This window comes from Bos indicus, chromosome 23 (assembly GCF_029378745.1).
Source record: "Bos indicus isolate NIAB-ARS_2022 breed Sahiwal x Tharparkar chromosome 23, NIAB-ARS_B.indTharparkar_mat_pri_1.0, whole genome shotgun sequence".
Lineage (NCBI taxonomy): Eukaryota > Metazoa > Chordata > Mammalia > Artiodactyla > Bovidae > Bos > Bos indicus.
In genome coordinates this window covers 35,226,804-35,245,474 of record NC_091782.1, presented here as the reverse complement: position 1 = coordinate 35,245,474, position 18,671 = coordinate 35,226,804, and the positions used below count along the sequence as shown (strand labels likewise).

Sequence of the window (18,671 nt, the reverse complement as noted above, 5' to 3'; positions counted from 1 at the left end):
GATGGAGGAGCCTGGTGGGCTACAGTCCATGGGGTCATGAAGAGTCGGACACGACTGAGCGACTTCACTTTCACTTTTCACTTTCATGCATTGGAGAAGGAAATGGCAACCCACTTCAGTGTTCTTGCCTGGAGAATCCCAGGGACGGGGAAGCCTGGTGGGCTGTCGTCGATGGGGTCGCACAGAGTCAGACATGACTGAAGCGACTTAGCAGCAGCAGCAATGTGACTAAAAGCTGGGCATTTCTCACGTTGAGGGCACCTCTTATTAACCACTCCCTTCTCCAACTCAATCTGCGTTCAGTCAGATCTTGTTCTTCTGTTTAAAACCCTCTAATGGCTTCTCATGTCACCAGAGTAGGATTGATCCAGACTTCCTGCAGTGGCCTCTACTTGTTAAAATTTTGAATATCTGATGAGTTCCTTCTATTGGGCAGATTCCCCTCCATCCTTTTCTTTCCAGTATAGTCTGTCTTTTGAGGAAGCTGGACATCTGACCGGTAGAGCTCCCCATCAACCAGGCTTTGCAGACAGCACATCAGGGACCACGTTCTTCTGTCGCCTGTGCTTTCCAAACTGGCAGGTGTATCCGCACACCTCATCAGACTCGGGTTCGATCCCATCTTGCGTCCTTTTGTCAGAGGGGGAATAAGGTCTGGGTGTCTGTTTTCACGTCTGCACTCACTGCTGTACGATGCTGCTCGGTCTGTTAATTCATTAGGAGTTGCCCAAATGGTAATATTTGAATTCTTTCCTTTTTCATTCATTTATTCACCAGACCACTTCTATAAATCAAAGCTTCCCATCAACTCTGTGGTTACCCGGCGGCGAATTTACAGAGGAAAGGCAGTATATTTGATTCTTTTTATTTCCCAGTTTTTCAAATAAATGAATCTATTCCTGTCATCTGCCAAAGGTTCCCAATTAGTTTGTTTTTTTAAGGAGCATTATGTGCCAATAGATTTTAATGTGCTGGTATTTGATGAGTTTCACTTTCTTGTGGTTATTATCCTTGATGAAGCTCCCACTGCTCCCACTTTGGCCGATGGCAGCCTCTTGGAGTTGGCTCTTTTATCTTCTAACATAACTCTAACAGTTTTTCAGACCTTCTTTGCTATCTAGTATGACAAAATGTTTTAGACTTATCGTACATATTTCTTGTCCCAGACCTGGGATTAACCATTTCTGCAGAAAGCCTTTATTTCCTCTGGTAAGAAATGATATTTTAAGGCTACATTTAGGGCACCAGGGATGGTCATTGCTACTGGCTGGTCACTGTTTCTAGGCCTTATTAGTGGCACAGCTGGGAAATATACATACATGTGTGTACACACACATGCATATGATAAAATACTGCTTAAAACTCATGCAGAAACTTGCAATATATTAATACCACATTGTCGCTCAGTCGTGTCTGACTCTCTGCAACCCCATGGAGTGCTGCCCGCCAGGCTCCTCTGTCCATGTGATTTTCTCAGCAAGAAATGCACTGGAGTGCATTGCCATTTCCTTCTCTCGATCTTCCTGACCCAGGGATCAAAGCCAGGTCTCCTCCATTGCAGGCAGACTCTTTACCATCTGAGCTACCAGAGAAGCCTTAATACCACATTAGCACTAGTAAGAATCTTATTTCGGTTCTAAATGTATTCTGTCCCCAAAGTTAGCCTATGGGTTTTTGTTTTTTGGGTTTTTTTTGCCATTACTTTCTGGGTTAAAACATTTATTTCTCTTTTCTGTTTTTCCAGTTTGATCATTTGCTGCCACATGTTTGCTGTTTCTCTTTATAGCTTGCAAACCAGGCTGGAATTCCCCCAGGTGTGTACAACGTGATTCCTTGCTCTCAAAAGAAGGCCAAGGAAGTAGGGGAAGCACTTTGTACAGATCCTCTCGTATCTAAAATTTCCTTTACTGGCTCAACAGCCACTGGAAAGGTATGTGACTTAAGTCTCAAAGGAAACAAGTGTCATTCTAATAACTTCTCTTTATACAGTATCAAAAATACTACTTCATCTCAGTCACCATTTGGAGGAGGGTTTCCAGCAGAGTGTTAGAAGCTCTGTCCCATATTGTAATGTCTGATCATCTTTCAGAAATATTTGGATGGTGTTCCTCATTGTGACATGATCTAGGTTCCTGTTTGACAAAACTGAAGGTTTAAGAGTAGACAAGGTTCCCATTATTTGTTGCATGTGAAGTAGCTGAAAGTTGTCCATCATATATTCCCATAACACTCAAGTGTGTGTTTCTTTCATAATCTAGAATTAAAGAAATGGATGCCTTAGAACAAAAATGTGTTTAGTATAAAGGTACTTACAGAAACAGAAAGGTCTTTTTTTTTTTCTAGCTTTCTTCTCCCTTATATGTTGAAAAGTTCTTCCCCCAAAACCTCATTTGTATGCCTATGACTGCATTTTTATTTATCCTTTTAAATATTTAAAACAGGAAAAAGGCAGACTAGAACAAAAGTTCCTAATTATGGTGTTTCTCACCAGATTGTACACATTTTTCCTGCTAGTATTTATATACATACATGCATATGCTCATATTAGAGAAGTACATAAACGTATCAGATTAAAATAATAAAAATCTAATCTGAAAGTTTTGGTTAAACTGGTCATTTTTTGGACACCATGAGAAGCAGGAGAAAATAAACCAATTTTAGTAACTCCCAGCCGTAACCATGATTGTTATGCTGCAAACTCATACTTGGGAAGCCTGCCACTCATTCATTCATTTCAGAAGCGTGAATTTTTAGATCCATAAAGTGCTACCACCCTGATCCAGGGATCTTGCAGACAAACTTATTCTCAGTGGGTTTCAAAGTCGTTAGAGAAAAAGAGGCCTGGGAGAAGAAAGGTTATAAACCTTTGCCACTGAAGCAAGAGAAGTACCCAGATACTGGGCAAAGACCAGCCACTCACTGCTTAACCTTACTTTGCTCAGCAAACTGTCCCCAACGGACAGACCCCTAGGAAAATGCTGACCGCGTTCCTGCCAAGTTCAACTGTCCTTTTAAGTTATTTACATGGGACAGTGCTTCGCTTCAAGTGGTTTAAAGGGAAGAGTGATAGAAATCACTGATAAGTAGCCATTCTCCATACCAATAGCCTCTTCTGAGCTGGTCTTTGCAGAGAATCAGTGGCTCAGCTCTGGATCTTGGCACATAGAATCTTGCCTCTAACTGAACCCCCGTCGATCAGCCTCTTCTGGAGATGCGGCCCTGCCCTTACCCCTCCTGGGGAGACCGCCCCTCCCGGGGCCTGTGGAGGGGACAGAGTACTCATCTGCTCCCCACAGAGAATTCAGCCATGAATGGACATTTGACCTGAGGAAAACAGATTCAGAGGCTGGCCAGTGACCAAGGGCCGGTGTCTCATAGAAAGGTAAGCTGGGCAGTCATGCTCCCTTTCTAAGGCTTTGGAGGCTGAAGTCCCGAGAAGTTCATCAGGGGGAATGGGAGCAGAAAAGAGTCCTTAGGACGTAGCAGGATTGTAGGCAGCAAGGGCCATGCAGCCAGAGTCGGGTTCAAGCTCTCATCATGGGTGCTGAGTGGGAAGAAGACTCAGTCAGAGGACACAGGTGGAGGCAAGCAACCCAAGAGCAAGCCGAGTCGGAAAAACCAATGGCCTGGCAAAGAGCATTTCTTTAAAGTTCAAAAAAAAAAAAAAAAAAAAAGCTATCTTGAGTCCAATAAAGAAATAGGTTTACTCACACCAGTCAGAATGGTCATCATTAAAAAGTCTACAAACAATAAATGCTGGAGAAGGTATGGAGAAAAGGGAATCTTCCTACACTGTTGGTGGGAATGAAAACTGGTACAGCTACTATGGAAAACAGTATGCAGGTTCCTTAAAAAACTAAAAAATAGAGCTGCCATATGATTTAGCAATGCCACTCCTGGGCATTCATCGAGACCAAACTATAATTTGAAAAGATACACACACCCCTGTGTTCATAGTAGCACTATTTACACTAGGCAAAACATGGAAGTAACCTAAATGTCCATCAACAAATAAATGGATAAAGCAGATGTGGTACATATATACAATGGAATATAACTCAGCCACTAAAATGAATGAAATAATGCTATTTGCAGCAACATGGATGGATTTAAGAGATTGTCATACTGAGTGAAGTCAGAGAAATATTGTATGACATCCCTTATATGAGGAATCTAAAAAGAAATGATATAAATGAACTTATTTACAAAATAGAAACAGACTCATAGACCTAGGAAAAGGGATACTTAGGGACTTTGGGATGGACATTACACACTGCTGTATTTAAAATGGATAACCAGCAAGGTCCTACTGTCTAGCACAGGGAACTCTGGTCAACGTTATGTGGCAACCTGGGTGGGAGGGGAGTTTGGGGGGAGAATGGATACATGTATGTGTATGGCTGAGTCCTTTTGCTGTCCACCTGAAACTATCACATTATTAATCAGCTATACTTCAATATAAAATACAAAGTTGCTTTTTAAAAAAGGTACATATCCCTCTGTGTATATAGCCATATTCTGGATAGATATACCTTAGGATTTTATCAGTGGTAAACTAGGGGTTCTGGGTGATTTTATTATCCTATCTCTGTGATTGTTAAGCCTGTTTGTAATGTTCTGAGTAGGTCAGACACTGACATGGTTCAAAAATCAAGGCATTATAAACATGTTTATATTCAGAAGTTTCACCCTTACCCCATCCCTGGTTTCCTCCCTTTTATACATAATTATTTTTAGTTTCTTGTCATCTTCTCCATGTTTATCAAATATAAGCAAGTATGAATATATATATATATTATATTATATATATCATTTCCCCTGTTTCTTATGCAAACTGTCATCCCGTATACACTACCGTGTACTTGGCTTCCTCCTCTATTGGGGACTTTTTTGAAACGAAGCCTTACTGGTCCCTGTTATTGATTGGTGCTCATAGCATCCTCTGTCTGCTCCCAGGTCCTGTTGCACCACGCAGCAAACTCTGTGAAGAGGGTGTCCATGGAGCTGGGTGGCCATGCCCCTTTCATCGTCTTCGACAGTGCCAACGTGGACCAGGCTGTCGCCGGGGCCATGGCCTCCAAATTCAGGAACTCTGGACAGGTGAGTCCCGGAGCATTTTTCTGGGTTGTGTGCTTTACAAAGATCCTACCCCCTCCCTCACCTCCTGGGAGAAAGGGCACTTCTGGGTTCCTTCATTCTTCGTGCATGTCCTCTTTCATTGGATGTTTAGTGAGTGCCCTCTCTTTGTCTGGGACTCTGCTAGGCTCAGAGGGTATGAAGGGAAATAAGGTGTCTTCATCCCTGGCTTCGAGGAAAATTTGCTGAACAGCAGATGCCTTTTAATCAAATCGTTCTCTTCTTTCATCTCCTCTTTGAATCTGGTTATTTTCATAGTTTTCCCTTGCTGGACTTTTCTCTGCTGAACAGGTTTAAACATCTCCTCAGATACAAAATAGCCTGAACAGCTAGGGTCTGGAGCCCACAGTCTTAAGGAAAAGAAGGTTGGAAAATGTTGAGATGGTGCCTTGAAAAACTCAAAACCCTACTGCCTGGGTCTCACTCTTTGCGAGATGAGGAGGGCAGGACAGGCCTCCACTAGAGGGCCACACACACCACAGTGGGCCAAGGAGGGTCCAGCTTGTCCTAGGGAGAGTGGTGGCCTCCGCTCACACCTTCTAGGGAATCCCAGAGCATTAGATCCAGCAGGGACCTTTCAAGTTATTTCATACAAGGTAAGCACTTCATCTTAGAGTACCATCAATAAGCGATTTTAAATGCGTTCCAGAAATGGAATAAAAACTGGAAAGCTATCTAGGAGGAAAAAGGTGAAGTGTATAATATTCTTTATTAAATAGTTTTCATCCTGTTTTGACCATTGGTAATTAATTTTTCTCCTTTCACATAACCTAAATTAGCTTGGTTGTTTCTGAAATAGGTGTGTTTCCTTTTAGAAACACAAAATGCACAGGTGTATAACCTTCAGAATTACATTTACAAAGCTACAACTTCGGGGTATGTTGCTTTAAGCCAATAAAAATGCACAGGGTACAAAATTATCTACAAACTGTTTCTACTAGAAAATACACAATTAAGAAAAAAGCCAAGAAGAAAATGTATCAAGGATAGCCTCATTTCCAATAATGTGTTTATATTTTATAACTTGAAAATATTAGGTCTAAACTAGAAAATATAATAAACAAAGGGCTTTTCAATAATTTAGACTGAAAGAATGGTCTTGTGTCCATTTTCAAAATGTTGGATTCTGCCAAGCTCTTGAAAAGTTCACTAAGCTAGAGGACATAAATTAGCCTTTGAATCCTTTTCCTTCTAGCTCTGCTCTCTGTCGCTGAGTATCACGTCTCAAGGAGCTAATTTCTTGTGTTGGTTTTCTGGTTCCAATATGAGCCATTTGAAAAAAACCTGGGTTAGTGGCTTTTTGCTCACAGATTATTTATGCTCGCTTACCTGTTTAACTACAGAGGTGTGGTGGCTGTGGAGGGGCCTGGAGAAGTACATGCTCTTGGCATGTTTCTCTTTAGGGCCAAGCTTGAGTATGGAGGTGGGACCCAGGACAGGGACCATCTGGGAAGTACATTTACATTCAGAGGTAGCAGCAATCATAGGTTTACTGGTTGGGTCAGTAGCTTCTGATGAACTGTTGACATGAGTTTGTTTCTTTCTGTCTAGACTTGTGTGTGCTCCAACCGTTTCTTGGTGCAAAGCGGTATCCATGACTCCTTTGTGAAAAAATTTGCTGAGGCAATTAAAACAAACCTGCATGTGGGTAATGGATTTGACGAGAGAACTACTCAAGGCCCGTTAATTAATGCGAAAGCTGTAGAAAAGGTAAGTTTGTCTTAGTATCTGTTCAGTGTCCTGGTTTCAGTATCAAAAACCACTCTGGTAAGGTGCCCAGCAAGGTGGTTTTGGAAACATGGAGAAATTAGAAACACTAGTGAATTTCTGCCAGTTGGTATGAATCAAGTGGCATCGTCAGGTTATAAGCTTTTCCAGCTCTGTCATTTCGCTGAGCTCCCATGAGATCTGCCTCTTGCATTCTACTGCTGTCCCTAAATCTTCTCTTGCAGTGGTGATAATTCTGTCTCCTGCTGCTTCGGGAATTACCATCTTGAAATACAAAGTTCTTTCATCTTTGGAACACCTAAAAGGAGAGGAAAAAGGCTTTTTGTTTTTGAGATCAGACATTTCTAGGAATCTAATACCTTCCTCCGAGAGTTTTGAGAAGACAGGACATACTCTTGCCTGGAAAATCCTATGGACAGAGGAGCCTGGCAGGCTACAGTCCATGGGAGTCACAAAGAGTCAGACACGACCGAACATGCACACACCCACACAGGGGTGTATCCATTTTAGTGATAGAAGCTCTAGAAAGACTTGAAGTGGAAGAAACAGGTCTATCAAACAAATGCTAGAGGAAAACTTATCAGAGCTAGGGGGAAATAATTTAATTCTTCAGATTGAAAGACTTTGCCAATTGCCAAGTATATAGAGTTAGAATAAAGAGAAAACCCAGGTGTGTTTTGCTAAAATTTTAGAATGTTAGGAACATACAAAGAAGATTCAAGCAGCTTCTAGAGTGGGGAAAATCGATCCATAAAGGAGTGAGAACTATTTCTGAGTTAGAATGTTCATTGTCAGCACCAGAAGTAGAGAAATATACTCAACACTCTGAAGGAAAATTATTTGGGGTCCAAATTCCATTACCAGCCAGTGCAAGAGAAAACCCGACCTGCAGTTATCAAAACATTCTGAATATAAACCATCTTCAGTGCACCTTTTTCAAAATAACTAGTACTCGAGGAGAAAATATTAGAACAAAGTGAAAGAGAAGTCCAGGGACAAGAACAGCGTGGGATCCAAGAGCCTGGAACTAACCCAGGAAGGCAAGGAGAGCAAATCCCAGAAAGGCAGCTGAGCATCAGCCCTGGAAAGACACGAGTGTATGTGTATTAGGCCATTCAGCAAACAGAAAGACCAAATAGCCAGAAACTCACAGAGCAGGGTTGCTGTCGTTCAGTCGCCAAGTCATGTCCGACTCTTTGCGACCCCATAGACTGCAGCATGCCAGGTTTCCTTGTCCATCACCAGCTCCCAGAGTTTGCTCAAGCTCATGTCCATTGAGTCGGTGATGCCATCCAACCATCTCATCCTCTCTTGTTCCCTTCTCCTACTGCCCTCAACCTTTCCCAGTGTCTTTTCCAAGGAGTCAGCTCTTCGCATCAGGTGGCCAAAGTATTGGAGCTTCAGCTTCAGTCCTTCCAACAAGTGGGGAGGAAGCAGCATTGTATATACAACCCTCCCTCTTGACTCCATATCTGTGTATTTGGTTCTTCCTACCTAGAAGGAACTGGGGCGTATGGTTTCAAACCTATTTGAAAAAGAAAGAAAAGCCCAGTTATAGTTTTTGACAGTTTAAACATTTTCCAAGTATCCTGGATTCCCTTTCCCAAAGGCTCTTCCTTTTCTCCTCACACAGGTCGAGAAACACGTGAGTGATGCCATTTCCAAAGGGGCCACCGTTGTGACAGGTGGGAAGCGACACCACGTTGGGAAAAATTTCTTCGAGCCCACCCTGCTCAGCAACGTCACCCGAGACATGCTCTGCTCTCAGGAAGAGACTTTTGGGCCTGTGGCACCTGTTATCAAGTAAGGCCATCCAGCGTGTAGGAAGACGGGAGGAAGAGTAGGAAAGGAAAAGGAAGGCTGGCGAGTAATCCAGTTCCTGTGTCATTTGCGGCCGGTGGGAGAGAGAGAGGAGCAGAGAGTGGGGCTGTGTCAGGGGAAGGGCCAGGTCCAAGGCATGGTTTTTTAAACATTGGTTTTTGTTATTGCCAGTTTAGACCACAAAATTTACCAAATTCTCTACTTTGCTCCCTGCCAAACTCATTTTTCTTCAAAACAGAGTACATCCTTCAAGACTTCTTTCAAGGGTGTCTGTGGGAAATGAACTATGTTCGTATGGGACCGTTTATCCCACACTCACAAGTTAATAATCTACCTGCGTAAAAATCGAGCTTCACAAGATAGCACTCCTTGGTCTGCTTATTTTCAGGGTTGTTACTGAGAAAGCTGATGTCTGGTTCTTGTTCCTGTGAAGGGATCTTTTTCTCTTCAGAGATTCATGGCCTTTGATGTTCTTAAATTTTACCATGGTAGCTTAGGTACCGGAGAAGGCAATGGCACCCCACTCCAGTACTCTTGCCTGGAAAATCCCATGGATGGAGGAGCCTGGTAGGCTGCAGTCCATGGGGTTGCTAAGAGTCGGACACGACTGAGCGACTTCACTTTGACTTTTCACTTTCATGCATTAGAGAAGGAAATGGCAACCCATTCCAGTGTTCTTGCCTGGAGAATCCCAGGGACGGGGGAGCCTGGTGGCTGCCGTCTATGGGGTCACACAGAGTCGGACACGACTGAAGTGACTTAGCAGCAGCAGCAGCTTAGGTACGGCATACTGTGAGCTTTTTTCAATCTGAGATCCCAAGGCCTTTATTTAAAATCTAAGGTGTTTGTTTAGTCCTCAGAAATTCCTGGTCATTATTTCTCCAAATATTTCTCTCTCCTCCATTGCTAATGAAATTAATAGATTAATCTGACATTGGGAAAATGGACCACTTGGAGAACTTTCATCTTTTAGTAAAAAAATTTTTACCTAGAATATGAACTTGACATTTTCCAAAAGGAGGCAGAGGTTAGGAATGTAGGCTTTGCTACTTTATACCTGTGTCCCCTTGAATGAGTTAACTTCTCTGAGCCCCAGGGTCCTTGATGGGAAAAGGACTAAAAACTAGTACTTGCCTCATGGCTTCCCAGGTGGAACAGTGGTAAAGAATCTGCCTGCCAATGCAGAAGACCTGAGAGACCCAGGTTCAGTCCCTGGAGTAGGAAATGGCAACCCACTCTAATATTCCTGCCTGGAGAATTCCATGGACAGAGAAGCCTGGTGGGCCATAGTCCATGAGGTTGCAAAGAGTCAGACATGACTTAGTGACTAAACAACAACAAAAAAACTTGCCTCACAGGACAGCTGTAAGGTTTAAATGATGTAATATACATAAAGCACATCACCTAATATCAGTGTGGTTGTTATTGTGTAAATAGTTCACACTCAAAAGGTGAAATCGTCGAGGATGTCCCACCTGATACTGTGATGAGTGCATTTTCGAGGGACACATAGGCAGTGAGGATATGGGTGATGCCCTGGTTTTTATTCTCTGGCAGATAGAACGGCTTGCTCTCTACAGTGGAGAGACAAGAACTGCTCGTACTTGGAACAAGTGATTCTCTTGAGGCCCCCCACCTCTCTCTTCCACACGTCCTCTCGCACTGACCGGGGTCTGCCAGCTCTGCCCGAGCCTTCAGACGGCTGGCTGCTGCTGGGTCTCTGATTTGAGGAGCTGGGATACATAGAATGTTCTGCCCCCCATTTACAGTTCTGGGGCAATAGAAAAAGGCCTCTGAAATCTAGTTTCAGAAATAAGATCATCAAGCTGGAAGAGACTGCATTAGGCTTCCACACTAGTAGTCTCATTTCCAAAGGGAACAGACCCCCAGCACTGTCACACTGCTCAGAGCATAAGCAGCGAACCAACACTGGAACCCTGGGCCCCACCAGGCCCTGGCTGTTGTCTTTCTCCCACGTCACGGCTGCTTCTCAAGTAGTTATGATTGGCACACGTCTTAAGAGGGAACAAAAACAGTAACCCTTTTCTTAGGCATTTTATTCAACATTCTGAATACACTGTAGTTCCCTGCATGTCTCCTGTTCTCCTAGAAGAGATGAACTGGTGTTGATCCAAGCTCCCTAGCCTTGAACTCAGCGTGTGCAGTGAATGAAGGTGTTTTCCTCTTTGCTCCTTGCAAAACTCTGATTGACCCCTGGCTCTTATTTGGGAAACAGAGCAGAAGGAAAAACAGCTGGTTTCCCTTCCCCTGTGGGATTTTGCTGATGACCCACCCTGACTTTGGCAGGTTCAACACAGAGGAGGAGGCGGTGGCGATCGCTAACGCGGCCAACGTCGGGCTGGCAGGTGGGTGTCTGTCCTCGCTTAGCGACAATCACAGTCACTTCTCCAGCTGTGCCTTTTAAATGTTGCCTGGGGTTTTGAGAAGTCAGCTTCATTGCAGCACATGTTTCATTGCTTTCCAAGGCGGGAGGGTGGGTTTGTGCCAGTCCAGGTTCTTTGCTGTGTCCCCAGGATGTGGGATGGGAGCTCCCTGGTCGGAGCTGGGCGTGATGGAGGGAGAAACAGCTGTGCCGACTGTTCTGGGGAGAACCACCCACACCCCTTAAGTCCCATGTTCCCAGAGGCTCGATGCCTGGAAATTCCAAGCGCTTCTCCTCGCATCCCTCCTGGAAGCATGAACAAAAGAGATAGCACTTGACTTCACAGAGAGCTTTGGGGCGATGAAGGAAGGGAAGACAGCACAGGCAGAGGGAGCCTCAGGGAGTGGCTCTGTTCTTGCAGTTTGGACATGGTCAAGGCGGCCTTAGTATGTACCCTGTGTCCCTGACAAAACTGTATGTGCATAAAGACAGTCAACAAATCCATCTTTAGCATCCACTAGATTGGAGAAGGCAATGGCACCCCACTCCAGTACTCTTGCCTGGAAAATCCCATGGATGGAGGAGCCTAGTAGGCTGTAGTCCATGGGGTTGCTAAGAGTCGGGCATGACTTAGCGACTTCACTTTCACTTTTCACTTTCATGCATTGGAGAAGGACATGGCAACCCACTCCAGTGTTCTTGCCTAGAGAATCCCAGGGATGGGGGAGCCTGGTGGGCTGCCGTCTATGGGGTCGCACAGAGTCGGACATGACTGAAGTGACTTAGCAGCAGCAGCAGCAAGTGAATGAAGTGTTGGCAAAGATACAAAGACATAAAGATACAGCCGTAGCTCTACAGGCGCTTCTCTGGGTGGACAAGAACTACTGATAACCAGAGGAAGGATGTGCACCCTGTAGAGTCCCTTATTCTACTACAAGGACTCGGAGTTGCTGACTCAGAGGGCCTAACGCTGGAGTAAGATGTGTGCACGACTGCCCCTGTAACGCTGAGCCCAGCATTCCTCTTGTCCCTTCTTGATGGGATGATGGTGGAGGAAGCCAGGCCCTGAACCAGGGCATCCATGCTGGGCAAGACTCTGATGGTGCAGATTGAAGGAGAGAGGTTCTGGGCAGAGGGGGACCTAGGGAGTTAAGTGAAAATAGGACAAGGATAACTGGGTGGACGAGTTTGGTGGAGATGGTCGGTGACTGGAAATAATGGAAGATAAAGCTGGACATGTTGTTCAAAACCACATTAGGGAGAGTTCAAATACCCACCAGGAACTTAACCTTATTTATGGGTAACAAGGAGTTGCTGGAATGTCTGGGTAAAAACATCACATGGATAACCTAACAGATGTGTGCAGGGTGAATTGATTAGGAGGCCATAGGAGCCGGGTTCATTGTTGTTACAGCCCTAGCTGGAGATGGTGAGAGTGCTAGCGAGAGTGGAACAGAAGTAACAAGATGATTTCTAAAGGTTGTGAGATGGAGACATGCACAGAACCAACTAGGGGCTCCACTTGGAAGCAGGGAGGTTCCAGCCCACGTGACTAGGCAGCTGGTCATCCATGGCACCCTCAACTGTGGACATGATGTCTTTAATGACTATTCTACATCTGTGTCCTTTATCCCCATGACAGGTTATTTTTACTCTCAAGACCCGGCCCAGATCTGGAGGGTGGCAGAGCGGCTGGAGGTCGGCATGGTTGGCGTTAACGAAGGACTGATCTCCTCCGTGGAGTGCCCTTTCGGGGGCGTGAAGCAGTCTGGCCTTGGGCGAGAGGGCTCCAAGTACGGCATTGACGAGTATCTTGAGCTCAAGTATGTGTGCTTCGGAGGCTTATAGGATTCTTCAAAAAATAAAAAGGGAGGCTTACCTATGTATGGGGACATGCCATCCATTATTTTAAATAAACCCATCGGGTAGCTGAACTAGGAATTTTAAAAAACCAATCATCCAATCCTTATAAGCAGATACAAATCCTACCCCTCCTCCTAGCTGACCTGGGACCAATACATGCCACAAGCCTGTGGCCACAGATCCCTGAGAACCAGCAGTGGGTTTATAGGATGAGGCCCCGGATCACCAGCCCCCACCCACCCCCCACCCCCCTGCCCACCCAACCCATGACCTCATCCGCCTCAGAGCAAGGTGCAACAAGCTGGTCCTGAAGCCCCCTCACCACAGTGGGACCACAGCCTGGGCAATGACATAGCCAGCACCCACGTGGCTCCAGAGCTAAGACCCAGAGGGCTGCGGGGGACATCTCTTGAGTGTGACTGACAGTCTGGGCAGGATGCCACTGCATGCCTGGTGACCGCCAGCTGGGCATTCAGAGGTGTTGCTGCAGCGGCTGTATCAGTGGGGTTTTTTTTTTTTTTTTTAAGAACTTTAGACACAGCACAGAATTGCCTGAATTTCTTTGAGAAATGAAAGAACCCCTCTCTCTTTTTTGACTAGTTTTTAAACTGAAGGCTCCATCATCCTCAACCGCTTAAAGATTCTGTGTTCAATTCTTTGCTGTTTTTCCACATCATGTTTCTGAGAGAAAATAAGCATAAAGCAGAGTGTGGCAGCGGCGGCTTGGTGGGAGGATGACCGAGGTGTAACAGCCTGGCTGGGCTTTATCTGCACAGACATGCTATCTACCCCCAACACCCACCCTCAGTACAGTGGAGATTCTGTTCATGCCTTACTTAGCTCCATAGGATACTGTGAACCTAAGAGAAAGCAAACATATAATATTTGCCAAAAAGTGAAAATTCGATGTTAAGTGCGGGAGTCATTGTTATTATGGGTACCACCTCCCAGCCCGGCTTGGGTCTCCAGCAGTGGCTTTGCCAAGGTGAGGGGAGGCTGGTACCCACCTGCTCGGCATCTGAGCCCGAGGGCAGGCTGGTCTCCCACAGCCTGCTCTTTATGAGACGCTGCTCCTTCACCTGCGAGAGAGCGCAAAAGCACTTTGAGTACAGTGATCTCAAAAGGGAAAAGAATTTCCATAGTTGCCCGTTGGAAGAGGCGCTTTTTGTCCAATGAGTTTTTATAGTTCTTTTAAGAACAAAAAGCCCAACAATCACTGTTTCCTGTTGCTCTGAAAGAAAATCTCTGACTAAGAAAACAGTAGGCTTTTCTGTACTGTGTCTCTAAACGTCCTGATATATGAGGAAAGGGGAGGCTGGTCCTGGTGGAACAGACAGGGACAAAGCTCCCCCTTTTCCACTGTGTGTGTGTGTGTGTGTGTGTGTGTGTGTGTGTGTGCGCGCGCGCGCGCGCGCGCACACTCCACTGACATCCTCTGGATGTTTTGGGGAGCAGAAGGAAAACGTGCTGGAGGCAGTTGCTCCTGACCAGCCAGGACATAGCACCCCTCACTGAGCCATGGGAGCTGAGCAGCTAAAGGAAGGTCTGAGATGTCCCTGTGCACAGAGGTACCAAGGCCAGTCCTGGAGCTGCCTTCTGTTTGCCCTGGGTTACATCAGCCGTCCCCCTGAGGCCCAGCTAAGCAATCAGCTGAAGTCCACTCCTAGTGACAGGCACTGCTCAGACCCTGTCCACAGTCACATATACATCATATTGACTGTGAATTTGCTCTTACTAGTTCTGGGGTTGTTTCACGTAACATTTTAATTACTTAATGTTTGGATGTGTCCATCTGTTTTCTATTAACAATAAAAATGCTCTAAATAGTTTTTAGAAGTCCAGAATACTAGTGCTTGTAACTTTGTAACTCAGTAGACACTCTGGCTTGATGGTAGATTTTGAGTTTTCTAGTATATCTGGTTGACCAGGTACATAAATTGAGGGCCAGAAACTCACTGCCATATCCTTGATTAATTCTGGAATTAAAATAATTTGAAAAGGAAATAGCTTACTGTTTAGTAAAATTGATCTGGGTTATGGGGAAAGACGTATTTTTAAATGAATGTTTTTGGGGGTTATTGTTCAGTAAGGTGATCAATTATGTGATGGAATATGTGATGGATTTGTTAAAAATGTGTGTTTTAACGTTAAATAGAAAAGGACCCTTAGACCAGGGATTGGTTCACAGGCCAAATCTTGCCTGATTTTGTACAACCCAGAACTAAGAATGGTTTTTATATTCCCAAATGGTTAGGGGAAAATAAATCGAAAGAACAGTATTTCATGACACATGGAAATTTTCTGAAATTCAGATATCAGTGTCCATAATTCTTTGCAATCCCATGGACTGTAGTCCACCAGGTTCCTCTGTCCATGGAATTCTCCAAGCATTACTGGAGTGGATAGCCATTCTCTTCTCCAGGGGATCTTCCCAACCCAGGGATCAAACCCGGGTCTCCTGCATTGCAGGCAGGTTCTTCACCATCTGACCCCAAGGGAATCCCCAAATAAAATGTTATTGGAACCCAGCCATGCCCATTCAGTTACCATATGATCTGTGGCTACCTTCTAGGCAGAGTGGAGTATTTGCACCACAGACAGAATTGCCCACAAAACTCTTTGGCTTTTTACAGAAATAGTTTTCAACCTCTGATCTAAACCAAGAGGGAGATACTGACTTTCCCATGTTTGTGAAGCATTATTTCATTTTATTGAACACCTACTGTGTAAAAAGTACTTTTCCAGACCTTGCTCCAGTGAATTCTCCCCAAGAACTTTCCAGCAATCGTCACATAACTCATCCGAAATCACCCAGATAACGGGAGTCTGTTGGCCTTGAGAAAACAATTCTCAGTTTACTTTCCCCAGCTATGCAGGGATTCTCATTTTAAACCTCCTCTGTACCTGTTATCTTTATCCATTTGAGCAGCTTTTAAATATAATTTTATGTCAAGTGTTGGCTCATCTACCTTTAATTTTTATGGAAAGACTCAGTGAAAGTAAAGATCAGAAGCACAATGGAGATAAATCTGTTTTATTATAAACTTAGATCATTAACTTTAACTGTTCCACATGACTGCCTTCTCTGCAGGTTGAAGCCCAGAGCTTTAATTATTCGTATGCAGCTATGATAGATAGCATTTTACTTGAATAATATTTATGCTGTGGTTTTTTTTCATGCTGTACTTTGTGGGATAAAACTTGGGGATAAGTGTAGTTGGAACTGTGAAAACATTTTGTTTTTTAAAAATGTACATGTAATTCACTTTCCAGTTTTTGATAATTGCATATGTGTGTCAAGGCAGCAGAGTTGTGCGTGTGTGATTAATAAAGGTTGAATTAACAGAATTTCCTGTTTTAAGTAAAGGTTTCTGGTTTGTGGGATTTTTCTTGCCAGTTCATCATTTGAGTTTACTTTGGAGATTATTAGACCACTTTGGATATGTATGCCCCCCTCAAAATATGACTGTAGGAGTTCAGGACATGCTACCCCAAAATGTGCCACTATGGCATAAGGACTTTTGTGAGCTGAAGACAATTAAGTAGCAGATAAAAGAAAAGCACTCTGTCTTCTGTTACCCCTCTATTTGCCTAAAAGCAGGATGAGTGCTAAGTCACTTCAGTCATGTCCGACTCTTTACGACGCAATGAACTGCAGCCTGCCAGGCTCCTCTGTCCATGGGATTCTCCAGGCAAGAATAGTGGAGTGGATTGCCATGCCCTCCTCCAGGGGATTTTCCTGACGCAGGGATCGAATCTGTGGCTCCTGCATTGCAGGTGGATTCTTTACCACTGAGCCCCAGGGGAAGCCCCAAAAGCAGGATACAAATTTACAAAAGTGCCCCCTTTCTATCAAGAGGAAGGGACAAAGGTTAATTCCCAGAGACAACTTCAGGCCCAATCAGCCTGTAAATAACAAATTTTACTAACTAGCCTTTGGTTCCACCCTTGAAAGCCTACAACTGTTTTCCTCTATCCTGTCATTTCTCCAGAGATTTATTGTTCTTTATTGAAGATGCTATGTAAACTGACGCTTTAAGCCACTCTCAGTTATCACTTCTGAGATATACATGAGAAGTTTATTACAACATCTGTTTTTCTCTTGTTAATCTTTTATGGCAGTGGTCTCAGCCAAGAACTCAGAAAGGTAGAGGGAAAATTATTTCTCTGCTACATGTATGAACAATGCTCCTTTGATTCATCTGTGAATCTCTTGGGCAGGGAGCCAGCCTATGAAATTTGGTACCCTAACACATTCCTACAGGAGGGACTGTAATAGCGAAGAAACTTATATTCTATTACAAGTTAATCAGACTTCCCTGGTAGCTCAGTGGTAAAGAATTTAATTTGCCTGTCAATGCAGGAGACATGTGTTCAACCCTTAGGTCAGGAAGATCCCCTGGAAAAGAAAATGGCAACTCACTCCAGTATTCTTGTCTGGAAAATCCCATGGATGGAGAAGCCTGGTGGGCTACAGTCTGGAGGGTCGAAAAAGAGTCAGACAAAGTCAGACACAACTAAAGCACCAAGTTAAGCTTAAATTATTTGTAATGGCTCATCTCTGAGAACCCTGCTTCCCAGGTAATAAGCATTAAGCTAAAATACCTTTGTTTAGCTCAGAGGAAATATCCTGACCAGGCCCATCTGTGAATGGCTGGAGGGAGGAAGAAACCTACACACCCTTTCACAGAGGCTGATGGAAACCAGGAAGTGTTTGAGTTTACTCTCTCCTCTTTTAGTATAAAAGAAGGCTAAATTCTAACTCAAGCAAGATAGTTCTTTGGAGCATGAGCCCACCATATTCGCAGACTGCTGCCTTTCTGAATAAAATCATTATTTCTTGCCCCAACAACCCGTCTCTCAATTTTTGGCCTATGTACGGAGAGCGGTAGGAGCTTAGACTCTATGGAGTCTAAGGTTACTAAGTACAGGCTTACTGAGTCTAAGCCTGTCCCATGGCTTGGGCTAATTACATGCTTGCTGAATTAAACTGGAATTTACCTGGGTTTGCAGGTGTGGCTGCCTAAGAAAGGAGGATCCTCCAGCTTTCTCAAGTTCACCAGTGTCTCTCTGCTACACAGGCCACTGTTATCCATTATGTACTTTTTTCAAAGCTTGGGTTTTTTGGCTACAGAAATGTATGAGGAAGACATTTTTTGAAACCCTGCTATTCAGATAAAATCACTTAATTATTTAGACAGAATATCTTATACTTTCATGCAGTGTTCGTTTATATTTTCAAAATTTTCACGTAGGCCTCACTGAATCCAAGTTACATCAGTAGGCTTTGAACAAAATAAGAAAAAATAGCATTCTTTGGAAAAAAGAACAGCATTCCTGGATACCCATCTCCCTTTATCATTCCATTTATTCCATGCGTTTCTCTTAATCTGCTTTTGATTTTTAAAATTACTTTACCAGGAAAAATGATCCACTTACCTCTTGTTGACCTGAAACAAACTTTAGTTAGGACGAGCAGAGAACTAACCGTAACTTGAGATCTGCAACCATGGCCAGCTGCATCAAGTCAAGTCCCTGCACCTCAACAGAAGAAAAATGCTTTTATAGGGAGGAAACGGAAGTTGGGCTGGTTAAAGAGTTCGTGGCTTTTCATTGGCTGAGTCCTTATCAGGAAAGAGAGGCCTTCCTCCTGTAGGGCTCTGCTATCATCACAGTGCGTGAAAGCGCCCTCTTCTGGTCGCCTGACTCTATTGATGTTTCTGTTTATTTTTTACACTGA

General features: G+C 44.1%; 1 protein-coding gene and 1 long non-coding RNA gene across 3 annotated transcripts in view; one reads left to right on the top strand and one right to left on the bottom strand.

Annotated features, from left to right (window-relative positions):
• Nucleotides 1–16,279, top strand: part of ALDH5A1 (aldehyde dehydrogenase 5 family member A1) — a 27,918-nt gene extending 11,639 nt beyond the window's left edge. For both annotated transcript variants that reach the window (XM_070778315.1, XM_019985953.2), the window contains 6 exons: nt 1,787–1,930; nt 4,957–5,100; nt 6,688–6,846; nt 8,498–8,667; nt 10,993–11,051; nt 12,711–16,279. In XM_070778315.1, the coding sequence (XP_070634416.1) occupies nt 1,787–1,930; nt 4,957–5,100; nt 6,688–6,846; nt 8,498–8,667; nt 10,993–11,051; nt 12,711–12,916 (882 nt within the window). In that variant the 3' untranslated portion in view covers nt 12,917–16,279. The remainder of the gene's footprint in view (nt 1–1,786; nt 1,931–4,956; nt 5,101–6,687; nt 6,847–8,497; nt 8,668–10,992; nt 11,052–12,710) is intronic.
• LOC139179021 (uncharacterized) lies at nt 6,128–18,671 on the bottom strand. Its single transcript, XR_011563458.1, has 3 exons — nt 18,371–18,671; nt 8,016–18,059; nt 6,128–7,162 (listed from the first exon to the last, which is right to left on the bottom strand). It is a non-coding gene; the product is annotated as an uncharacterized lncRNA (long non-coding RNA).